Source organism: Anabrus simplex, chromosome 14 (assembly GCF_040414725.1).
Source record: "Anabrus simplex isolate iqAnaSimp1 chromosome 14, ASM4041472v1, whole genome shotgun sequence".
In the NCBI taxonomy this organism is placed as follows: domain Eukaryota; kingdom Metazoa; phylum Arthropoda; class Insecta; order Orthoptera; family Tettigoniidae; genus Anabrus; species Anabrus simplex.
In genome coordinates this window covers 95148135-95172335 of record NC_090278.1, presented here as the reverse complement: position 1 = coordinate 95172335, position 24201 = coordinate 95148135, and the positions used below count along the sequence as shown (strand labels likewise).

The window sequence follows — 24201 nt, the reverse complement described above, 5'->3', positions numbered from 1 at the left end:
AGAGTCGTATCAGGAAAGTGAATGGTGCTTTTGTTCAATTGTATCCTATATGGAGAAACAAGAACATTTCTAGGAAAACTAAGTTATGACTTTTTAACACAAATGTTAAGTCCGTTCTGCTTTACAGCTGTGAAATGCGGAAATTTACCCAGAAGACAACTAAACAACTGCAAGTCTTCGTGAATCGCTGTCTAAGACATATAATCAACAGGACATGGCTGGATGTTATTTCAAATGAAGATCTATGGGAAGAAACTAACCACCAGCCAATTGAAATGCAGATAAGGGAGAGAAAATGGCATTGGATAGGACATACTTTAAGGAAGCCCGCTGGAGCCATTGAAAAGACAGCGCTTGACTGGAACCCTCAAGGTGCTAGAAAGCGCGGACGTCCAAAGAAGACCTGGAAAAAGACAATCGAAGAGGAATGTCTAACAGTGGGAAAAACTTGGAATGAAGTGAAGAGGTTAGGTTAGCCAGCAATAGGAACAGATGGAAGTGTTTCACGGTAGCCCTTGCTCCAGGAGGAGCAACAGGAAATAAGTCAAGTAAGTCAAAGTTATTATTATTATTATTATTATTATTATTATTATTATTGTACCGGTTGGTACACCTATACGCCGCACATTTGAATTTTCCGCCCTATATTACCCTTCTACAGCTGAAACTCTGAACTTTAACAACTGAATTAATTCAACAGTTCCTCAGAAGATGCCACTGTGTGTATTTCGATTTGTTTTTGTTTTTTGGTTGATCAAGAAGTGTGGACCTTCTCTGACGGATGTCTCTACTAAAAAACTATGATCATGCACCCTGGTGCGAAGGGAAGGAACCTTTTGAAGAAATTTTGTATTCGAAAGTTTGTCTTTACTAAATTTTGTTCTTTCATTTTGTGGGTTGGCAATATTAATCTTTCTTTCCGCCAGTTTTGAACTCAGCCAATCCCGAATTTCTTTAATTAATTTTTGACCAATAGTGTCTTTCTTCTTCGATGTTGATGTATAACTTTTGGCTACCCAATAAAGTTGAGTGGGTGTGTCTTAATTATTCATGAAAGGTCTCGAAGCTTCCACGAGGGTTTAAAAACTGCTGATTTTCACGCCTCTTGGTCACTTCAACAACATCTTGCTATCTTGCTTAGTGTATAGAAGCATAGCAGGGGGCGGGTAGCGCCTCTTCCTTCGGGCAGCAGCTCTTCAACAAGGTAATGGCCGTTTTACATCTTTCTTGTCTCTTTGCTAGCTCAGCAGTTTAACCCGCGGGCCAGGTCCAAAACCTTTAATATGTAACCTTTAAACATGTAAATCGTTTTTCTACTTTGTAAAACTTCATACATCTTTAAATGTAAATCAGGGATAGAGAGTGCCTTACTCTCTCGAGCTCCCCTTCATTTTGAATTTGAGGTGACTATGTTTTCGTAACCGTTTTTCTCTTCCTTCTTAATGTGCTAAATTTATCTTGCATACAAGTCACCTCCATAGATTGGGATTAGCCCTGTGCAATAGGCCTAGTGCCTCTTAGGTTTTAAAATGTGTATTTAGGAGTGCTAATTCACGTCTCCATTCCTTTTGTGTTTTGGGCCATTTAAAGTTAACCTAGTTTTGTCCACTAAGGCCTGGTAGAATGGGTACAAGATACCCCTGTTTCTTTGTAAGTGTGCCTTGAGGGTAGTTTGTAGTAAAGTCCATTTATGGCCTTTTAATAGGCTTGAAAGATTGAGAGCGGGTCAGCTATTTCTGGTATTTTGAAAGGTGCCTCGGGGAGGCGTGACATTTTGATTGCTGGGAGCAAGTGCTCCATTGTAGTGAGGGAATTTCTGCCCATTTCTAAAATATGTAGTTGTGAGCTGAGAGCTCAGGAATTGTTAAACGTTGGGGCTCGTAGCCCAGAATTTGTAAAGACCTCCTAACTTGTGCTTTCGTTTGTAAAATCATTATTGTACCTGAATATTCATTGTTATTTCACCTAGTGAAAAGTTGTTAAATATTGGTATCTGTTGAAAATATAACCTTTATTTAAATTTTAAATTCATCTTTCGGACTTGTAGTTAGACCCATTCCAGCCCGCACCTTCTTTCACCTCTGCTGATTCACCAAAACACAGTAACAATTATTATTATTATTATTATTATTATTATTATTATTATTATTATTATTATTATTATTATTATAGATGGGGAAGAAGTTCAAATTTCTAGAATAAGGTGGAGCTTAAAGCCAGGAGCTGTCCCTCACATTTTCCCTAACTTGCCGTCCTATTTAAGCAAGTCCCTGAAAATTCAAAACCCCCCATTAAAATGAGAATTGCTCAAAGGACATGTTGTCAATGACAATATTTACAATTTACAGTAGTAGCCTAGAATGTAATGAACTCAATTTTCCCTTCACATCTAAAATACTTAACAGTGACGATAATGTAAAAATTAAAGAACCTGGTCTCAGTTTGCCCTGAGATAGTAACGTTAATGCTTCTAAGAACTATTCTAAATTTGAGGAGACCAGTTAAAAACCTTGGTAGAAATTTAATTAGAACCAAAAAGAAATTAGTTGCATGCAGAGCTAAATTAAAGCAGATTGCAAATAAAGTCAATGTGTCAAGAAAAGCTGAAGATAGTCTTAAGTTACTTAGCAAGAAACAAAAAATAGTTGTGAACACAATGCTCAAAAAATGTAGCACCAGCCGGAAAGGTATGCGCTATTCTAATGAATTGATATTAGATAGTTTGCTTTTGAAAATCAAATCTGGTAAGGGTTACAGACAATGTTTGAAGCATGAGTTACTTCCTCTCTCTACCGAAACTCTTTTGAGACAACTATGCAAAGGGTTCAAATGTAATTAGGGTATTAATGGAAATACCGCGAATGCAATTAATGACTTTTATTTAAACGAGCAAGACGAAAACAAGCGACTAGGTATAGTGATTTTTGATGAAGTGAAATTGAGAGAAGACATTAGATTTAATACAACTACACTGACAGTTGACGGGTTTGTTGATTTAGGAGATAAAACTCCCTACGAGAAAAGAATGTCCTTGCCAATCACGCGCTTGTGTTTATGTTTATCGCTTTGTTGCACAGCTAGATCCAGCCTGTAGCAGTGTATGCTAGCAAGATTGCAACTCCTGGAGAACTATTGTCAAAAGTAATTCAGGTCATAATTCAATTGGAACAAGCTGGGGTGAAAGTAATAGGTTTTATGTGTGATGGAAGTCAGTGTAACAAATCCATATGAAGGAAATAAGGAAAGAGCTTATATAGTCCGAATCAACAAAAACGTCCCGGAAGTTCTCCAAGGTTTCGGACAACTAACACTTGCATAATGTGAAATGCATAATAGTTTCAACTATATCTCAATACTTTGTAAGTCATTTCAGAATTACTGATGTTCAAATCTTTTCAGAGGATAACATTAAGCTATTAAATTACTGTGTTTACCAGCTTCCTCTATTCAAATATTGGACTGTACACACATGAGACATGAAAGGGAATAATTCAAAGGTCATTCTGGCAACTGGAAGTCTTAGAGAATTTATTTCATGTACGTTTTGTATAGTTCTCTCCGAGTCCATTTGGCCAGGAGATCAACGACTGTTGATAGTTTGGCCGCCGATGTGTTGTTGCTCGCTTAGCACCACCCGGGGAACACGTGCAGGGCAATATGGAGGTAAATCCTGCGGATGTGAGCAACGTTCATTCCCCTCGAGATGTATATATATTTGTAAGGCTTTTCAGGCGTTTGCTCTATTGCCAGCATTTCGTCTTAGGTCTGACACTAGACTCGTCAGAGTGGGATGTGTCAGACCCTACCCACTGACGCTGGGTGTATGCAGGTGAGCTTATCAGAAGCCTATATAGGAGGCACAGTCTGATAACTGCATACGGGAGATAAATCTCCACAATGGAATTATTGCCCGCCTAGCAATTCCGACTGCCTGCTGTCATTTCTTGATGGATACAGTACTTTTGCATCCACCTCTTGGTACAGGCCAGAGTAAAGTGTAGCTTCCACCAAAGTCCCAGTCAACATCCATGGCTGTGACAACATGGAAGCTGCTAGGGTATGGGTAGTGCTGAGTAATGACATTTAGAGCACGACTAGTGCATCTGAGTGTTATGAAAGGTGCTGCTCACAGGGGTCAGTCGTGCTGCAATAGTACTTTCTGACCGAGTGAGGAAAGCAATGGCAAACTACCTCACGCCTCATCTTGCCTAGTACGCCTCATTTTGGTGCTGCCATTGGTTTTTGGGGTTTCCTTATAACTGCATAACCTTTAGTGGTGCTATTTGAGGATCTAACCAGCCTCTGGGCTGTTGACCTAACAGACAGCAATTCCGAATGGAAAATTCTAAATTCCCATGGAGGGAATCACCAATAGAGCATGTCAAAAACATATCAGATGTTATTACATGTAATAAACTCAGGGTATCCAGAATATCAGTGGATTGCATAATATCCTAATAAGGACGAAATATTGATGCCTTTAAGGGGGACTGAAATAAAATTCTGTCTGTTATTATTTGATGACACTTATTGAATTAGTTGAATTCACTTCATTAGGAGTTAAATATGCACATATTTACAGTTTTGGGTATATGTATATTTTGGGGCCATTTTCTCACTCAGTTCGGTTTAAGTCTCTTGCTTTTAGGATTCTTGGTTTTTTTTTTATAGGTAATTTTTCGGTATTTATTGATCATCGGCTGCAGTGTAAGGTTTAGGGGTAACGTTGTGGTGGTGATTATTGTTTTAAAAGGAAGTACAACTAAACAACCATCTTCTACATAACACTAATCAGAGAGCAAAAAATGGAAGGGATCCAACACTTCGAAAAATGAAGTTATCGGCCCAAGATTGACAGGAGCCACGAAGGGCATGAAAATGAAAAACTCCCTAGGCCTCGAGTTGCTCGAATACCATCGGGGACAGAAAAGAACAAGAGTTGAGCAAGGTAGGTCGGATAAAAGAGATGAATGTGAGGAGCCTGGCACAAGTGGAAGCAATGCCAGGACTCAGCTCAGGGACCTGTGGTCTCCAACCCACACTCCTAAGTTTGCAGCCCCTTTTAGTCGTCTCTTCCGGCAGGCGGGTAATGCCGTGGGTATTATGCTGCCGCCCCTAAACACAGGGGACATAGCGCTCCTGCCTCTTACCCCGAGGCCCCGGGTTCGATTCCTGACCACACGAACCTCGTAATCTGCAGGCGTTCGGGCTGAGCAGCGGTCGCTTGGTAGGCCATGGGGTTTGGTTTTATTAGATCATCAACATCTTGGCCGTGGTCATAATGGAGCCAAGTCCACATGTGCATCACAGTTCGTATCCGCACATGATCCTTCCCCAGCCACGACGTGAGAAAAGCGGGTGAAGTGGTTAACTTAATTCTTTCAAGTGTAACGTATATCATTTTTGATAGTGTGAATTTGAACAATGTTAATGCCTAAATTTCCTTAGAAGTTTTGCACTACTTGAAGCAAAAAAATATACAATGGTACCTATAGGAATAACCGTTTTCTTGAGACGGTTTTGTCTGCGCAACGGTTTCGGCGCCAACCGTTGTGTAAAAACGGTAAAAACAACTGTTTCACCCAGCGCCAGCACGTGCAATATTCGGTTCGGATACTGCGAGAAGTAAAAAAAAAGATCGCTGTTGCGGTGTCGTATCCAATCAGAAAGCGCGTTGTGATCACGTAACGTCGTTTCGTACCACATTTCCATTTGAATCGTAGTTAATATTATTTTTGTAATAAGCACATTTTCATTTACCAGGTTACGGGATGGCTGAACATTAGAGTTTCATAAGTTTATACAGTTATTTTTTACAAACAGTAATGTATTTTTATTAAAATGATGAGCATGCATAATTATTTGTAACGTTGGCAATACCAAGCGACCGCGCCATTTCTTGTTTCTTGTAGATTTGTACTGTGGCTGTTGTGTTATTTGTATTATTGGGGATATATTTATGTGTGAGTAAGCAATTTATCCAATATCAGTTGTTCGTCCTAATTATCTATTTATATTATAAATGTTTGTTGTACGTGAGTGATGATATATATGGTGTATATGTGATGGAAACCTCTTCTTATGGTGTGGTAACTGCCCTGCAAGCACTGTTCCCTTACCTCCTACCGCTGTATTGCATTCCTGATCGCGTAATTATCAGTAAGACATTTGGGCGCAGGCGGAGAGTTCTAATTGTTATATACATGCACACAAGGAGTAGTCCATATTTTTATACATTGTTTTCTGTATATACATCCCTTGACAACTGAGATAAAAATATAGTTTCTGCTGCTGAATATTTTCATGAAAATGAGGGGGAAATGGTGTAAAATCCATATTGTTGGGAAGATGGTCATTTCGACATATTTCCAAAGTTATTACCATTATTACGGGTGTCAGTCTAATAATAATCGGCGAATGGAGTGAAACATACGCGTTTAAGGAAAAAGATTTGTTTCATAATCCTAGCCTATATGTCAGTATGCCATTATTATTTACTCTTCTGTTGTTTTTTATATTACAAGTTTATTGTTGGTGTTCATGTATTTATGAACGGAGGGTAGATTAATTATCTTGAACATTTCATTTATTTAGTAGGTGGTTATATTTACAGTAACTTGCTATAAAATGAATTAGGTTCAGGCCTATCCTAATCTTGGTTGCATTCATAATACAGACCGAGACCTGACGTTTCGAATATATACAGTAACTTTTATTTACTGTAGTCTAGGTTGAATCGAAGTCTGAAACAAAGTTTGGATGGAATGCAGAAACCTTAGAATTACAGTGGCTTATTCGTTGGGGTTGGAAGAGATCCAGAGGTGGGGCAGAGAAGATGGAAAATATGTGTTGGTTGAAGTTAAATGCAAGCAACGCAAAACTTAATAAATATCCTGCAATTATCACTCGTGTTCTGAGTTGCTAATTGTAAAAGAAATTGGGAAGTGACATTAAGGCATTATTATGAACAACCAACTAATTAAATGATCAAATGTCTTTGTAGAAATATTTACAGTTGAATAGTGCCTGATAATCATTTAATCGAGCACGATAGCTGCAGTCGCTTAAGTGCGGCCAGTATCTAGTATTCGGGAGATAGTGGGTTCGAACCCCACTGTTGGCTGCCCTGAAGATGGTTTTCCGTGGTTTCCCATTTTCACACCAGGCAAATGCTGGGGGCTGTATCTTAATTAAGGCCACGGCCACTTCCTTCCCAGTCCTAGTCCTTTCCTGTCCCATCCTCGCCATAAGACGTATCTGTGTCTTATAAGTGTAGATAATCATTCATGAATGAAAGAAAGGGGACAGCTTGTGGATACATAGATAGATAGATAGATAAAGAATGGGTGAACCCTGCCTTCGCAGGGCTCCACACGTAGGTCTGTGAAGACCCTTTGTGTCCCTTAAACGGGTATGCCTAGTCCAGCCCTAGTGCTCCTATAAAGGATACCAGTGTCTGGATGTTGGCATTCCTGATGTCTTTCAGGCTCACGGAATGTGAGCCAAGGTATCGATGTCTAGTGCTTGCAAGAGCCTCGCACTGACATAACACATGCGCGGAGCTCTCCTCCTCCCTACCGCATCTTCTACACATCGGATCCTGACTGATTTTCATGATGTGTAGGTGTGTCTGTAAGGTATTGTGGCCTGTCAACAGTCCAACTACCATTCGCATTCTGGTCCTATTCAAATTTATAAGGATCTTTTTATAACTTTGGCTAGGCCCTTTGATAAGTTCACGTGCCTGCCTTGTTATAGTTAACCTCTTCCAAATGTCTAAGTGAGACTGGTTTGTCCACTGGGATATTACCAGTTTCACCCTTCGGAGTGCCACTCCCAGAAAGGGCTCTGGCCCTGTGAAAGGACCTTTTGAGCCTTGTTTCGCTAGTTTGTCAGCTTCTTCATTTCCACTGATACCTGTGTGCCCAGGGACCCATAATAGGGTAACTGAGCTAGGTTCACACAGCTGATCTAACATCCTTTGGCATTCCCATACCATTTTTGATTTTGTTTTAACTGCACATAGTGCTTTTAACGCTGCCTGGCTATCGCTGCAAATGGTGATGCATCTTCTGTGTCCAGGCATGTTCCATATATATAGCACAGGACAGTATTGCGTATATTTCGGCCTGGAAAACAGTAGTGTATTTACCCATAGGAAGGGAGAGCCTTGTCTTAGGCCCCCAGACCCCGGCGCCTGTGCCCGTCTGTCCGTGAGCCATCTGTGTATCATGTAGAGCCCCCAGACCTAAGACGGGCCCCAGCATCTGCGGCCCACTCCTCCCTTGTGGTTATCACCACTGTGAACTTATAATCAGGTCCCCGATCATCATTGTCTTACGGCAGGGCATTAGTACAGTCCGTAGACCGGCGTAATTTGTAATGTTACAAGTGAGTGGAATTAGTGAAATCTTACTTGGGGAGCGCCTTGGAGAAGAGATGTGTTCTTTGCGATGTCTAGGAACCCACCATACCGCCCCAAGAAGTACATTTACTTTTATAACCTAATAAAGATTATTACACGCCATGTTCATTTCTGAAGTAGGTACTTGTATTCTTATTGGCCAATGTAAAGTGGCACGTGATCACCTTCCCGTCAAGTATGTTGACGATAATCCGTTACCAACCGCAGCACAATAAAAGCGCAAGTCGTATACGAAACTAGGGGCCTAACGCCGCTTCTAACCGTCCAGACCAATGGTCTTGCCTAGATCCTATCCTAACCGTTTATGAAACTAGGGGCCTAACGCCGCTTCGCGGCTTCTAACCGCCCAGACCAATGGTTTTGTCCACAGCAAGAATCCTAACCGTCCAGACCAATGGACTTGTCCACGGCAAGAATCCTAACTGTCCAGACCCATGGTCTTGCCTAGATCCTATTCTAACCGTATACAAAACTAGGGGCCTAACGCCGCTTTACGGCTTCTAACCGCCCAGACCAATGGTTTTGTCCACGGCAAGAATCCTAACCGTCCAGACCAATGGTCTTGCCTAGATCCGTATACGAAACTAGGGGCCTAAGTCCGCTTCGCGAATGGCAAGAACGGGGAACAATTCGAAGCATAGAGGTTGGCAGCACTGAGCACTGCTACAGAACATCCTTTCCAAGAAGGCCGCGAGCGAGAAAACAAACGACAGTCGTTACGCGCCTGTGTGAATAGCGGTCCACGGGCTGGACTAATGATCAATGTCTGGTGAAGCCTTGTAAGAATAGAGGCATGACCTCTATTTGGATTCTTGAAGGACCATCCTCCGAGTGACCAGAGGCGGTAGGCACTCATTCCCGCTATTTCCTTACCATATAAATGTAAGGGGGGAAGACCTAGGATGGCCTCCATTGCACATAATGGTGTAGTATTCAGTGCCCATGTTATTCCTAGACACGCAAGTCTTTGGACACTGTTTAACTTGGTGGTCACAGTTTTACTCTCCGAATCTGGCCACCAGACTAAAGATGTGTAGGTGATCGTGGGCTGTACAATAGAAATATAGAGCCACTGGACCACCTTAGGTCCTAGGCCCCAAGTCTTTCCGACTGCCCTGCGACAGGCCCACATAATCTTGCGAGCCTTATCCACATTATGGTCTATATGTTTCTTCCAACTCAGTCTTGCCTCATGGAATACCCCTAGGTACTTAACTGAGCTTGTCTTAACTAATTTTTTCCCAAATAGGAAATAGTCTCCTCCTCCTGGTAAATATCACGAGCTCCGTCTTGTCGGGATTTACCGACAAGTCCGTGTTGTGGCACCATCTTTTCACCCTACGTAGAAAGCTCTGTACGAGCTCTGAAACCGTACTGGGAAATTTCTCACCGCCATCAGGCTAGTCATCTGCATAGCCTTGGGCGTAAATTCCTCCAACATTTAACCTGGTAAGTAGTTCATCCACTACCAGGCACCATAATGTTGGTGATAATACTCCTCCCTCTGGACACCCCTTGTCTATATTAGCTCTCAACATTACTGCGTTGAGGATAAACTGAACTTGACGGCCCTGCAGTGAGGCCATAATCCATTTTATGAGCATCCTGCTCACTCTTCTCTCTAGACTAAGTTCTATGGAGCCCGAAGATGTGTAGTTAAAGGCCCCTTCTATATCTAGGAATACCACCATAGCAAGTTGTTGTTGATCCAAGGCACTCTCCAGCCTAGAAACTAGCTGGTGTAGTGCCGTCTCAACCGACTTCCCTGGTTGACGTGCATGTTGCATGTTGATGAGGATGCAGGGGACAGTCTCTTAATACTTTCTCCCTGATATGTCTAGTATATGAAGACCTTCCGGGTTTGGGTATATACACTACCTTCGCCTGACGCCACAAGGAGTACACGTACCCCATAGTGAGACAGGCTCTAAATGCCCAGGTATGGTATAAGGACCCCACCCTCTTCCTGAAGAAGTGGTGGGAAGATCCCATCCATTCCTGGGCTTTTGTAAGAGGCAAAAGATTCTAATGCCCACTTCACCCTTCTTGGGGTAACAATCTCTGCGGTTTCCTTCCAGCCACTTCTATCGGGTCTGAAGGATCCACTCGATTCTACTTCACTATTCGTGACTGCTGAACCTTGCCTTGGAAGATGTATTCAAAACCCTTCATTGGGATAATAAAGGAATAAAAATCAACGGGTTATATTTGAACCACCTGCGTTTTGCCGATGACATTGTGCTCATAAGTGAAAATCTAGATGAGCTAGAAAGCATGATCCAAGAATTAAAAACTGCTTCTGCTAAGATTCGTTTGGAAATGAACATTAATAAAACGAAAATTCTAAGCCCAGAGAGTCGACCACTTAAAATGGGAAACCAATATATAGAAGCTGTCGATGAGTACATCTATCTTGGACACAAGATAAAACTTGGAAAAGACAACCAACGTGCAGAAATTCCTCGCAGAATAGGTATGAGTTGGACTGCATTCCGAAAACTAAGGTTCATCCTCGCCAACAAGGATGTTCCAATTAACCTGAAGACCAAGGTTTATAATACGTGCGTGCTGCCAGTTACAACTTACGGTCTGGAAACGATGACTCTGACGAAGGAAAGTGCTCGTAAGCTTCAGCGAACACAGCGAGCCATGCTAGGGATCAGCCTTAGGGATAAGATCCGTTCAGAGGACATCAGGAGAAGAACTAATGTAACAGACATCCTAGAGATAGTAGCAAGACTAAAATGGCAATGGGTAGGACACGTAGCTCGACAAGACTACAACAGGTGGACCTCTAGGATTGTTCACTGGAGACCATGGGGACACAAGAGAGGCATTGGAAGACCCCTGAAGAGATGGCTCGACGACATAAAGCTGTTGGCTGGAACACGCTGGTTCCAAGTGGCTCAAGACCGAAGACGATGGAAGCACATGGAAGAGGCCTATATCCAGCAGTGGATTGAAATAGGCTAGAAAAGAAGAAGAAGAAGAACCTGGAAAGTGGGTATCAAGCAGCAAGTTCAGGGTCTCCCTCTCTGTGGGTGTATATCCACCTGAAGGTGACTTCAGTGGGCCCAGCCTTGCCCTTCCATCTAAGGTTAGAATCTTATGAAGCCTTGCCGCTTCATGTTGACTTTCAATGGAGTCATAAAACTGTTTCCTAGAAGCCTTTTTGACTTCTGACTTGTACCTTCTTGAAGGACCATCCTCCGAGTGACCAGAGGCGGTCCCTGTATTTATTCCAGAGCCTTCGTGTGTTTCTCCTCAGGTGTTCAAGATAACTGTTCAACTTGAAGCTTCCTGTTACTCTTTTTGCCTTAACGACTGGGCAGTTTAATTCATAAGATGTAACCAGTGTCTGTGTGAGAAAGTTCACACTGAGCTCCAGCTCCTCTTTGTTCTTAATTATATTTGAGGGTCCTCCTTCCAGTCCCCTCCTCATGTCCTCCCTGAAAGACATCCAATTGGTTCGTCTAGGGTTTCTATAAGATATAATCTCGAAGGAGCCCTCTATATGAAACACAATGTGTCTATGGTCTGACAAGGAAGGCTCCAAAGAAACTTTCCAGTCTTCAAATTCCTGTACGATTCCCATGGAACCCAGGGTAAGATCTATGATCCCCTCACTCCTGTTATTGATGAAGGTAGGGGTATCACCTATGTTCAGGATCTCAAGATCAGTTGTACATAGAAATTCTATGAAATGCTCTCCCCTTCGGTTTGTGTGTTTACTTCCCCAAATGCTGTGATGAGCATTGGCGTCACATCCTACTATGAGGTTTAGTCCTTGTTTCCTACAGTATATCACCAGTCTCTTGAACTCCTCCGGCGGGGGGGTGGAGATTCAGAGTCTCCTGGGAAATATGCAGAACAGACAACCAGGTCTCTTGTCTGTCCGCCCTCTTCATATCTCACTAGAACTGCTACAAGGTCTCTAGTAATGAAGCCTGGTATAGCCCAAGCGTTATGATCCTTAACTAGTATACATGCTCTAGGCTTCTCCTCTACTACTCCACTGAATAGAGTGAAGCCTACACATTTTAGTCCCATGATATGCCCCTGTCTAAGCCAGGGTTCTTGTATCAGGGTGACCGAAAACCTGCCTTTCTGGATACTTCTAATAAGTACCTTAGAGGCTGCTATACAATGTTGTATGTTTGCTTGTATGAAAGTAATCATTCCTTACTTTCATGCAATACTTTACCTTGTGCGGTCTCCGGAAGGTGCAGTTCCGTCTCCTGCGATGAATCTTGAGGCTTGGCTGGCCCCGGTTCCTGTCTGGGCTCCCGCTCTTCGCCCCTGCTGGTCTCAGTGTTGTCTGTGGTGGGGTTGGTCCTCTGCTTGTCGCGCTTGCCCTCCACCAAGGTGAAGGTAGCAGCATGCACCCCGCCGAAGATCTTCTTCCCCACCACTTTCTCCACATCTCTGGAGTCCATGCTGACCACATGTCAGACACCTCTCTTCTCCTTGTGGTCCTAGACCCTCCAGCTGTTGGGATTTAAGCCATGGTTCTGGCATGCCATTCTTCCCAAAAGGACGTTATTGTCCTTTGGTTGTCCTGGTATCCAGACCATGACTATCTTATAGGAAAGGAGTTTATCCATGCCCACAATTGTGAGCCTGGCTCCTTCCCACGGTTGTATACCTGTAACAAGACTAGAAAGCCATGTTACAGTCTCATCATTCTCTGTGATAATGACGGCCGCACCTCTCGACAGATAGCAATCCAGGAACTGAGGTTTAATGGACCGCTGCTCCGGAAACTCATCTATCAGATTGGTGATAGCCTCCTCCACAGATTCTACCTGTTTCTCAGTTAGCTGCTGGTCAGGATATCCTACAGGTACAATGGCCATCCTGATCCCAGCTTTAGCTATCCTGGCATACTCCACCTTGGGTTTTTTGTGGGTCTGCCGATCTTCTTCTGGGGTTGCCCCCGACAGAAGTTGTTTCCCCACTGGCATCTGGGTGGGTGGAGTCCTCTGTGCCCTAGAAGCAGAGCCCTTCTCAGGGTCCCGCCTCTTGTGCCAATTGGATCCCCCCCACAGTCGTCATCGTCGTCGTGGCGGTAGAAGGCCTCTCAGCTCCAGGAGTTAGGTCCTCTTTGGCCTGCTCCCGGCCCTTTAAAGCCTTCTTGTACCTCCTCTTCTCAGCACCTATAATCAACAGTGTAAAGGCGTTAAGTGAATGTTATTTAACACATGTGCTATGTAAAATAAAATGTTTAGTGGGAAAAAATTCAAATTAAAAACGTGTTCTTTAATGTGTGAAATGTCCACTTGAAACAAATGGTGATGTCCACTGTCCGGGTTTCGATGTATCTTCTTAAGTGTTCTTCTTCTTCATCTTCTGGACTAGTAGATTGCCCACCTCTAGAGTGAGCTCTCTTACTGTTGAGGTCGTACTGTCCGAGGGTATCTCCGAAGAGTCCCCATCGGTTGTTGCTGAACTGGTCTTTCTCTTGGAGGCCCCAGAAGAGCTCTCCAGTTTATGGGTAGCTACGGTACTCATTTAGGTCCCACGAGTAGCTAGGGAAATATATGTCCGCCCAGGCAGAGCCCCGCATACCCGGGTAAGGCTACTTACTTCGAGAGGGCACCAAGACAGATCTCCCATGTGCCATGCACCCCATCGGCACGGGTCGCGTTACACCTTAGGGTTGGGTGGTGCTTTAGCTTCCTCCTTGTATACCGAATGGTAACCCAGTAGGGCTCCATTCGGCATTGCAAGAAAGGAGCTACTAGTTCCCCTCACCATGCAGAGGATCTTCAATTGAAGAGGGTAACCAAGGTTATCCCCCTACAATTGTAGAAGCACACACGAGGAGACAGCTCGTGGAAATGTAGAAGTGTAAATTAAAGGCATTCAAGTTTTTTAAATAGAACAAAGATGCCTGACTGAAGTTAATGGGAACCCATTGGCAGCCAGTGATTTGACATATAGGGGGTTTCATTATTAAAAGTTAGGGCAGTTTGTCTTGTATCTTGTAAAATGAGATTCCTTGATGTGGTTAAGTTACTTGAAAATGTCATAATAAATAAATAAGAGAACAGATTTTGTTCCATCCTATGGTTTTGAGATGAGTCGATAAAATATTGTATATTGGTTTTTTAACTTGCATTGCAGGTAAAAGAGGTTGAACAAAACTACAGCTACATCCCACCATGAAGAACTCCCCGAAAGCTGCTAAAGGCAGTGCTGCAGCAAAGAAAAAGGCTGCTACCAAGGCTTCTCCAAAAAACATCCTGAAGCACTTTCCTGGTGCGACAGACGTGAAACTCCGAAAAGTAGGAAATAAGCGGTAAGAATAATTACTGCATTTTAAAGTTGTCTGACTCTTTTCTTCTCTTCATCAATATCAAGCTTTATCTTTTCAAGTTAGGTCCAGTCCAGGTCTTCTTCCTGGCGTTCATATTGAGATGTGGGGTCCACCTTTCTGCATTTCACTCTCCACCATCTCCGATTTTTAGGGCATGTCTTCTCGCTAGCCATCCATTGTTCTCTTCAACTGACCTGGGAGTATCCATCCAACTGGAATGAGCTTGTGTGCATGTGACCATACCAGCACAATCTCGCTTCCCTCATCTCGTCGGGAATGGTGAGATTGTTCTGGGCGTTACTGCCGTGGATCGTCTCGGCACAGGCCTGTAGAGGACCACTGAAGGAATTATCTTCCGGTCACAGAGGTCAGCCATGATTTGGCACCATTGATATGAGCTTGAGCATCTGTGACGGTCTCACCAATGGATACGTGGGAACTGAGAGATGTTGCCATCAGTTAAAATACATCGCACTCGAAGCATCTTTGTCAGGTTCCATTAGATGAACCGGCCCCACGAACCTGCCCTGGGTCTCACATGAGTCCGTGAATGAGGCGCTTTCAGGCCTACCAGCATTGTGTTCGTGCAGAAGATAGCTTCTAGTACACCATGGAAACAAAGGGAGTGCCAAATTAACTTCTGCAGGGCCTGATTGAATAAGTACCATTATGGGGGGCCGTTGATCTGTATTTGGACCCCTTTAGACAACAAGCATCGATTCAGGATTGTAATTTGGAAGCAGAAATTCTATTGTTTTAAGTTAGTTTCCGGGAAGGTGGAGCATTGTGAGTCGGATCCACTGATTGTTTTAAGTTCATAATCATTGTTCATCGTAGTCTTTTTGAATTCTAGTCAGTGGATCGATTTTGGAATTATTTTTTAACCCTTACCCCTCGAATTAAAGCTCTGTGTTGTTGCCTCTACTACTCGTATTTTAAATGTACATTTTAATCTTATATGACCTGTATTAATCTTTCACGATTTTGGAGATAGCACTTGCTTTTAAATGATGTAGTTAGGCTATACACGTTTACATCAAGCTATACTGGAGCTAATAAAAGCAATATGTGGAATTTAAGACGAATTATTTTACATTTTTTAAATTATTATTACCGTTATCGCCTACCGATTGGTTTCGTTAATAATTTAGTATACAAATTATCGCGAGAAAAGCAATTGAAAAACTATTCAGTCTCTGTTTTCATACCTCACAGTAGAGTGTAGGCTGAAACCACTGTAAATGGTGATTTCTTGAAATCTGGATCTGTTGATTTGTAATTGTGCCAGCCGTCAGCATCAGGTACATGTTGGGTTACAGTAGACAAACCGACCATGGTCAGTTCACTTTTAGGCATCGTGAAATGCTATTAGATATATTCATTAAGAGCAGAGGTGCGAAATTACTGTGGTTTCGTGTGTTGCCTGACATATACAACATATATATGACTAGAAGAGCACATGGTGACCATGCTTGTTTACTATCGCTCGAGCTTTCGTGTGAGTGAGTGGACAGCTGACGGCTACACTGCCATCTAAATAATAGATTTTTGACTGACTGTCAAATAGTACAGTAAAACCTCGTTGATTCGAAATCGTTGGGACTCAAAAATCGGACTTCGAATTACGTGATTTCGAATTAACCACCAATTCGCATTTTTTGCCGCGTTACGAAATATTCTAAGCCCGTTACTGCATGCAGTTAACCTTGATTCACAGTTTATACCTTTCATATGCCATGAAAAAAGAACTATTTCCAAAATGTATCCGAAAAGGTGCATTTACAGTATTCAAATAATGCACTTGCATATCTCACTGGCAAATATAACCTCACGCAACGAAGGAAGAAAAAAAAGCACGATTCAAAGAAGAGTAGAAATCTATGCTGGCTCCCATGTGCAAGTGCTTTATTCATTGGAGTACTATACTGTATGCATTTTAGATGCCTTGTATTTACACAGAAAGTACCCGATGCCCTTAAAATCAAACTTTCCTATGACTCTATCCTTGTACGATTTCCCGCCATGGCACTTTTCTCGTACTTCAGAAATGTAAACACTTGCCGCGTCACAAAGTATTCTAAGACCCATTAATACATGCAATCAACTCGATTCACAGTTTAAACCTTTCCAATGCCATAGAAAAACTATTTCCGAAATGTATCCAACAAGGTGCAATTACAATGTTCAAATAATGCACTTGGATAAATCACTGACGAACATAACCTCACGCAACGAAAGAAAAAAAATCACACAATTCATAGACGAGGATAAATTATGCTGGTTCCCCTGTACAAATGCATTATTTTTTGGATATCTGTACTGTTTGCATTTTTAGATGCTTTGTACTGGCATGGAAAGTGCCCGACGCCCTTAAAACGTAGCTTATCGAACTTTTCTATGACGAGGGGATGAAGTTTCTCGCTTCCATGTGCAATGCAATTGCAACGCACTACAATGACCCCCATCCCCGACCCTTGTACGATTCCCCAGCTGGCACTATCTCCTTTAAAACCATAAGACCGTTTGGGCTCGCATTAAAATAAAGCAATACAGTTTCATCGGCAATGAGAGTATTGTTCGGTGCCTACGAATTTATTATATGAGCCACGCTTTTTCGTCAACTGTCGGCATCGCCAGTGTTCGCGCATTCTGTTTTCCCGCACACTGCCTGTTGCGTGATATTACGGCGTTCCTGCAAAGGTTGAATACAAAATAATTCCGATTTCATTCAACTTCGCAATCATGAAGCGCACTGTAGACCCACCGAAGTGAGTGTAAGTGCGGAAAGCTACCCCTCCACGTTCCGGAACACGCGTTCTATTATGACGCGGATAAATTTCGAGTTGAAATTACTCTGTAACATACTATTGTTTTAAAATGTAAAGGCAGTTTCGAATTAAAAGTTTGAATTTCGGTAATGGGGCCGACATTGTAGTTCGAATTACGAATTATCCGTATTTCGAATTAATTTAAATAACATGCAAAACTGTATCTCATGTTTCCGGGAACGAGAGCTTCTTCGAATTACGTGGGATTTTGAATTAACCGATTTCGAATTATCGAGGTTCTACTGTATCTGGATTCTACAAAGTTTCACGCGGAACCAGAAGATGGCAGTACAGTATATCATCGTGTATTTTGTCGGCTAAGAGACGGCAGACGAGCGGTGGGCGATAAAATGCCATGTCAGGTCTCCCCCGACATGCGACCGTAACGGGAATATCGTAATGTCGGGCCTCACCCGACAGACGAGTGGTAAAAGTTAACTTTCAGTATCGAGTTGGATCCCCTGATTATTTTAAATTCATATTCATCCGTTCATTCTTCATAATCACATTTTGAATCCTGGTCAGTGGATGAATTCTGAACTTTTAAATTGTCATTACATTTCGTACCATTAGGGGCCGATGACCTGGATGTTACACCCCTTTAAACAACAAGCACCATCATCATTTTCATCTTAAGCCCTCAGCGCAGTGGATTTAAATGGCCGGTGCTGTGTGAGGACTTCTGAGCTTGGTGTTTAAACTTTGACATGCATGTTTAGAAACCTCCGTTCTTTTGGAAAATACTGTTCTATCTTACCTTAACAGTTGAGTTTGGTATGGACCGTCTTGAAGCAACCCTCAACGCAGAGTCCCACTTTGCAATCTGGACACCAACACACTGTCTCTTTCCAAATTTTCTGTTTGTAGCACACGATACATCGTTTGGCTGGCCTACTCTTTCCCTCAGTTGGTGTGATTCTCTCTGCGAGATGCCTCAGTGAGCCGGAGCACATTTTTGTCCGAAGAATGACGTCCAGGCACTTTTCTTTCAAATGAACCTGAATTTTCCACAAGCAGTGCCTGGACGACATCCACTCGAAATTTCAATTGATCTATTCTAGTTTTGGGTGAATTTCTCCAGCAAATGATCATTGCATTTAGAATTGCAACATTCACTAACATCCTGAACAAATTGATGTACAACTTCGTCATCTTTTTCTTCAAATAGTACATCTTTAAGATGGACTAAATATTATTAAACAAGTGGTCTGCCTATTCAATACAATATATAATTTATTATAATTAGTACATGTTCCGTCCCCTAAGGGACATCATCAGTTATAATAAATTAACATTAATATATCAGAATACAAAATAGATATTAAAATTGGCAAGACACATTAAAAAACATTGATGTATGGTACGACATTTAACTTAAATCTTGGCAAATTTTTTAAAAATTATGCTTTATAAAATCTTAAATGATCATTGTTGTGGATAGCCCTCTAAAGTATTTCTTGTTGAAAGATTTGTTGGATCTTTGATATGTATTCCTTAACTAGTACATACATTGAATGCATCAGAATTTAAATTCAACCCGGGACCATAGTGGTAAAGCTCTTTATAGTAATGAAATATTATTTTGTCTAACGCTAGCCAAGCTCGGCTATAAAAGGCGGGTGGAGGGCGAGCTCCGGGACAGTCGGCAGCCAGGGAGGGAGAAGGCAACTAAATACTACGTATTGACTGATCCCACGAATAGGCCACCTAGGTGCTACTCCGACGCCTCAGCTGGGCATGTCCAAACAGACTACCATTCCAGATACATTTCCTGAACAGAAACGGACTCCAGCACCCAAGACACGCTCCCGGAGCAGAGGCACCTCTCTCGAACGTCACGAAGAGGACAAAGGCCACACACCCCGAATGGCCAACGCGACGACTGACTTGACAACACTGCAAGCCCTTCAAGAGATTCGGTCTATGGTACAGAACCTGTCGCTACAACAAACTACTTCCCAGCACGAGCACGATGAAACAGTAATGGAGAACGCCGACCCAGGACAGCAGCAACCTCCACGACAACAGCAGCAGCAACCCTCCGTCTGGCGCCAGTTGCGACCCAGAGAAGTGACAGCCAGTTGGCTGAATCCGGACCCAGCCAAGGTACTTCAATTGGCACGACATCTGGACCAGCAACTACTCCTGCTGCCAGCAGGAAGAGATCGCCACGACATCGAGTCAATCCTGTGGGGTCTCTCAGCCTGGGACTCGCTCGAAGGCCCGCAACGGACGTACTTTGCCACGCGGGCGAACCTTCTCTATGTGGCGACCAGTCGCGGATGGGCGCATGCCATCCAATTGGACCAAGCCACATCAGAGACTCTGGCATGGATGCCGGAGGGATTTTCATTTCAGCCCACGACTCGGCCAACCCCGGTCAGCCGCGGACGAGGAAGAGGACGGGGCCGCGGCACACGAGGGGCCAAGTCTACAACAGCAGCAACATGAAGACCAAGAATCGGGGGGGAAACGCCGCCACGACCAACGGGACCCGTCTCCGTCGCCGGCCGGCATCCTCACACGTTCTCTGACGGGCCTTCCAGCTCCAGTGAACACCCCGACCTTGGTCATACCTGTGGCACTGCCTTGCCCCTCCAGTGGGAGCAAGCGGCAACGGATCAGGTTACTTATTTAAATCTAGCTTGTTTTCTTATATTTTTCGTCTTTTCCATTGTCATATCTTTTGTATTTTTATTATATGTCTTTCGGCCACATGTATAATGTTATGCCATGTCTTTGTAAAAAATTATTTTAATAAAGCACTGACGGAGCCAGGCCTCACCGACTCCGCCGCCTTTCTCCCTCTCTGGCTCGCGGGCTTCGCCCGGTGCTTTTTCCCTCTACACGCTAGCCAAGCTCGGCTATAAAAGGCGGGTGGAGGGCGAGCTCCGGGACAGTCGGCAGCCAGGGAGGGAGAAGGCAACTAAAAACTACGTATAAGTAACGAGAGAATGGAAGATGAAATGATATAAAATATGATCGTGTTACTTATTCCTTATTATTGGCCCCGATGTGCGGATAACGACTCACTTCTACTACACTAAGTGTGTATCTGATTCAAAACAAGTACTGGTAGTTTCTATGCTGTGTGAGGAGTGTGGAGGGGAAGTGGGAGGGCGTGTCCTAAGGTAAACGACCTGAGTGTCACCAAGCATCTCTAAAAATGGCCATGAAGTAGCTGATCTTTCAGATAGACTCCACCCATGTGATCATTCTAGTCGGCATCCGAGGCAGACTTTTTTTTTTCCCCGGCCATGCTTTGTTTTCTTTGTGACTGTTTCTGCCCCATGGAATGTAGAAATCTTTATCACGCCACTTTCGCACAGAGCCCTGGTCGGAATGGCGAGCTATAATTTTCCCCTTCTTTAGTTTTGTGGTGGTCACATCTTTCGGGATGTCGTTTCTGTTGAGTTCCTACACAGTCAGCTTTCAATAATTTAAACTTATGAGCCAAAGCAGGTGTATCCTTTGTTGAGAAGTGGCTCCACAAGCGATAAAACAATAGTTTTTGTTGTGTCTGTTGCTGTGTGTGCTGTTTCAAATACGGTGTCTTTGCCTGTGTATATTATAAATGACCAAAGATGGCCTGAACTTGACTCACATGATTCGTACTATTTTATGCCAAATTTTGCGGATTTTAGAGGTATATATTGCCTAAATGACAACCTTATTGACTCATCAACTGCAGTGTTCTGGTAAGTACAAAGTCTGGAACTTTGTTTTTTGGTAGGACACATACCTGCCGACCCTTCAGATATGCCCGGAAACTTTCCGTTTTTTAACTCGTCTTCCGATTTTCCAATTTATTTTTAATTCTTCCTATTTTTGACCAATATAAACTCCAGCACAGCCAATACTCTTCCCCTAGGATAAAGGATAAATTCTTACGAGCTGGTGTAAATTACCCAACCTCATTTTCAAGCGTTTTTATTTGATGCTTTATTTCGCGAGTGTATTGTGTTTCCTGCTCGCTACAGCAGTATGTGTGCCTTACAGCTGGGGATTTGGGACGACAATTGTCCTACAAGCAAGAGAGAAAGAATGAGTTTCTTATTGTCTGGTTCGCGCACTATTAACCTTTTAAGTGCTGGGTTACCAGTTGACTGTTTGATACCTCAGTGCTGAGTTTTTTCATTCGTATGTAAAAAAATTGTAGAAGCCTCAATTTTTAACTTATCAGTGAGGAGATTAGCTTAAAATGTTTATAAATGTTGGTTGTTTATAAATCTACATGCAAATGGAAAATCCTACACTTATGTTCAATATTATTTTGAGAGAAACAAAATTACACTTACGTGCCCATGCGTGCATTATCTTTATACAAAGTAAAGAGCCCAAAATAATATTATTTCCTAAAATCTGTAGGCAACTAATACATGTAACTTCTTAGAAGTATATAAGTTGATATATTAAAATACTTTCCAAACCTGCAATATGGTGATAGTGAAATGTTTTCTACTGGTTGTTTGTGATGCCGATTTGTTCAAGTATCTGCACCAACTCCACTGGCACAAAAGTTTCTAAAAAAATCAATGATTTTTGGGTTGTCATCAAACACTACTTGGCCCTCAGAGCCTGTCACAGTTACCTCAAACTCTGGTGAAGAAAAGTAATCCGTCCGCCACAAAATTAGTGATAAAATAGCTTTTGTATTCACTGTGTTTTTCTTCTTTCGTTTAGGAGGCTCTGTTTCTCTCTCACATACAATATTTTCGGCACTCTCATATTCAAAATCGCTTAACAGTTCCTTAAAATGATCATTTCCATCATCACTTTCCGCTGTGGGGTTAATAACTGCAAGATTCTGTGATCCGAAATAACATCGCTGCAAGAGCAACTAAATTGTTCCGCCATGTTTGTTTACAGCACAGATGAACAACTCCACAGACGTCTACCAAAAGCTCTGTAAGCTACTTCCCGAAGCTATAATCTTTGATCAGTTAGTTCTACATAATGCCCTACAGATGGCGGAACATTTCAGAGATAAAATTCGCACTCGAAAGTGAACCGGGAAACTCAAAAAGATTAAAACTCTCGCGCATCGTCTATAGACGGGTGTAGCACTGGTGGACCGGCCGTGTCAGCCCATCTATAGGCGGGCGTAGCACTCATCGGGTTAATGTCGTTTCTGCATGATTACGTTGCAATTGTATGCCACATGTTTTTTATAGCGGTTCTGTGCTTTTCCCCGTGTCAAAGTCGTATGTTAATAGTGTATGAGACATACCGATCTGTTTTGTATGTAGTAGTTTCGTGTATTTCAGTGCATTTTTGTTCATTCTTCATTTTAATGAGTTGAATGTATTTCAGGGAGTTGTGTCAGTGACAGTTTCTGGTATTTTCTCTTCACGTTATGCCCAAAAAACATAACAAAAGTTATCTCCAAGTGTTCAGAGATACCTAGAAAATTAAATTTCCGTTCATTTTACAGAAATACATGTGAAGAATAGGACAAACGGCCGGAAAATCTATGTTAGTTTGAGATACTGCGAGTAATGGAGGTTAGAGATATCGAGGTTCGACTGTATTATTATTTGTATGTATTTATTTATTTATTCAGGATCAGCAACAGCATAACGCCGAATTACAAAGATCCGATGTATGAATGTTCAATTCACATTGTAACTGTAGATAAGTATGCTTTTATCCTGTCCGTTTTTCATATAGACCGTGGTGCAATATATGTGATGAAATGCAAGAATTAAAAAATCTTCCTATTTTTGATTTCTAAAAGTTGGCAGCTATGAGGACATAATCAGATAAATTTTGAAAAGTTTGGAATACCCCTTATATGTATCAGCTGCCTTGTTACTGAGATGCATAAAATTACTTATTGATTCAAATCTAGCCATTGAAATGAGACTCAAACGTTGGCATAGAAAAATAGCTTCATAATGTAGACCTATGTATTATATCCATCAGGATATAAAGCGGAATCACAACGTATATCTCATCAAGAGGATTCGATCCCGGGATCCCGACCGCTTTTCAATCCCGTAGTTTTCGGAATTATTTTGTCCGGATCCTGGGATTTTCGGGATTGCCATAATTGAAAAAATTGCAAAATAACTGTGTGACTGACCAGAACATCAAGGATGTTGTTAAAAAGTTCGCAAAGTGGTTCTTATTTTCAAAAGAGCGTCTTTGAAGAATGATACCATTCTTCAAAAATATGTGAAGATAGAGCATGGCAAGTAGGTAAGTTTATTGCTTGATTACAAAACCAGATGGAACAGCCTCTACACTATGCTCAAGCGTTTTTCCTTCTTGAAATTTAGCGTCAAAAAGGCGCTTATAGATTTAAATAATCCAGTACAGTTGGGGAGTCTGATTTCAACCTCATCGATGATATCATTAAAGTCTTGGCTCCAGTCAAATTAACTGTAGGAGCACTCTGTCGCAATAATAATAATAATAATAATAATAATCGTATGGCCTCAGCTACCGTGTGCAGACATTTGGATTTGACGCCATCTGGCTGTCTGCTTGTCAATTTCGACGTTCCGTTTTACTCTAGGTCCACTAGATGGCAGAAAACCGGATCTCTCTTGGGCGTCTATGGCTGAGATTTTAATTAATTTTGTCGGGTAAAAACCAAATGTATCACCAGAGATCTTTTACATGCT

General features: G+C 42.3%; 1 protein-coding gene across 1 annotated transcript in view; it reads left to right on the top strand.

The window, feature by feature from the left end:
- The first annotated feature begins 5810 nt into the window (after positions 1–5810).
- LOC136885737 (neurofilament heavy polypeptide) overlaps positions 5811–24201 on the top strand; it is a 74217-nt gene continuing 55826 nt past the window's right edge. Inside the window, exons 1-2 of the mRNA XM_067158473.2 lie at positions 5811–5963; positions 14552–14726. Coding sequence (XP_067014574.2) covers positions 14590–14726 — 137 coding nt within the window. The 5' untranslated portion in view covers positions 5811–5963; positions 14552–14589. The remainder of the gene's footprint in view (positions 5964–14551; positions 14727–24201) is intronic.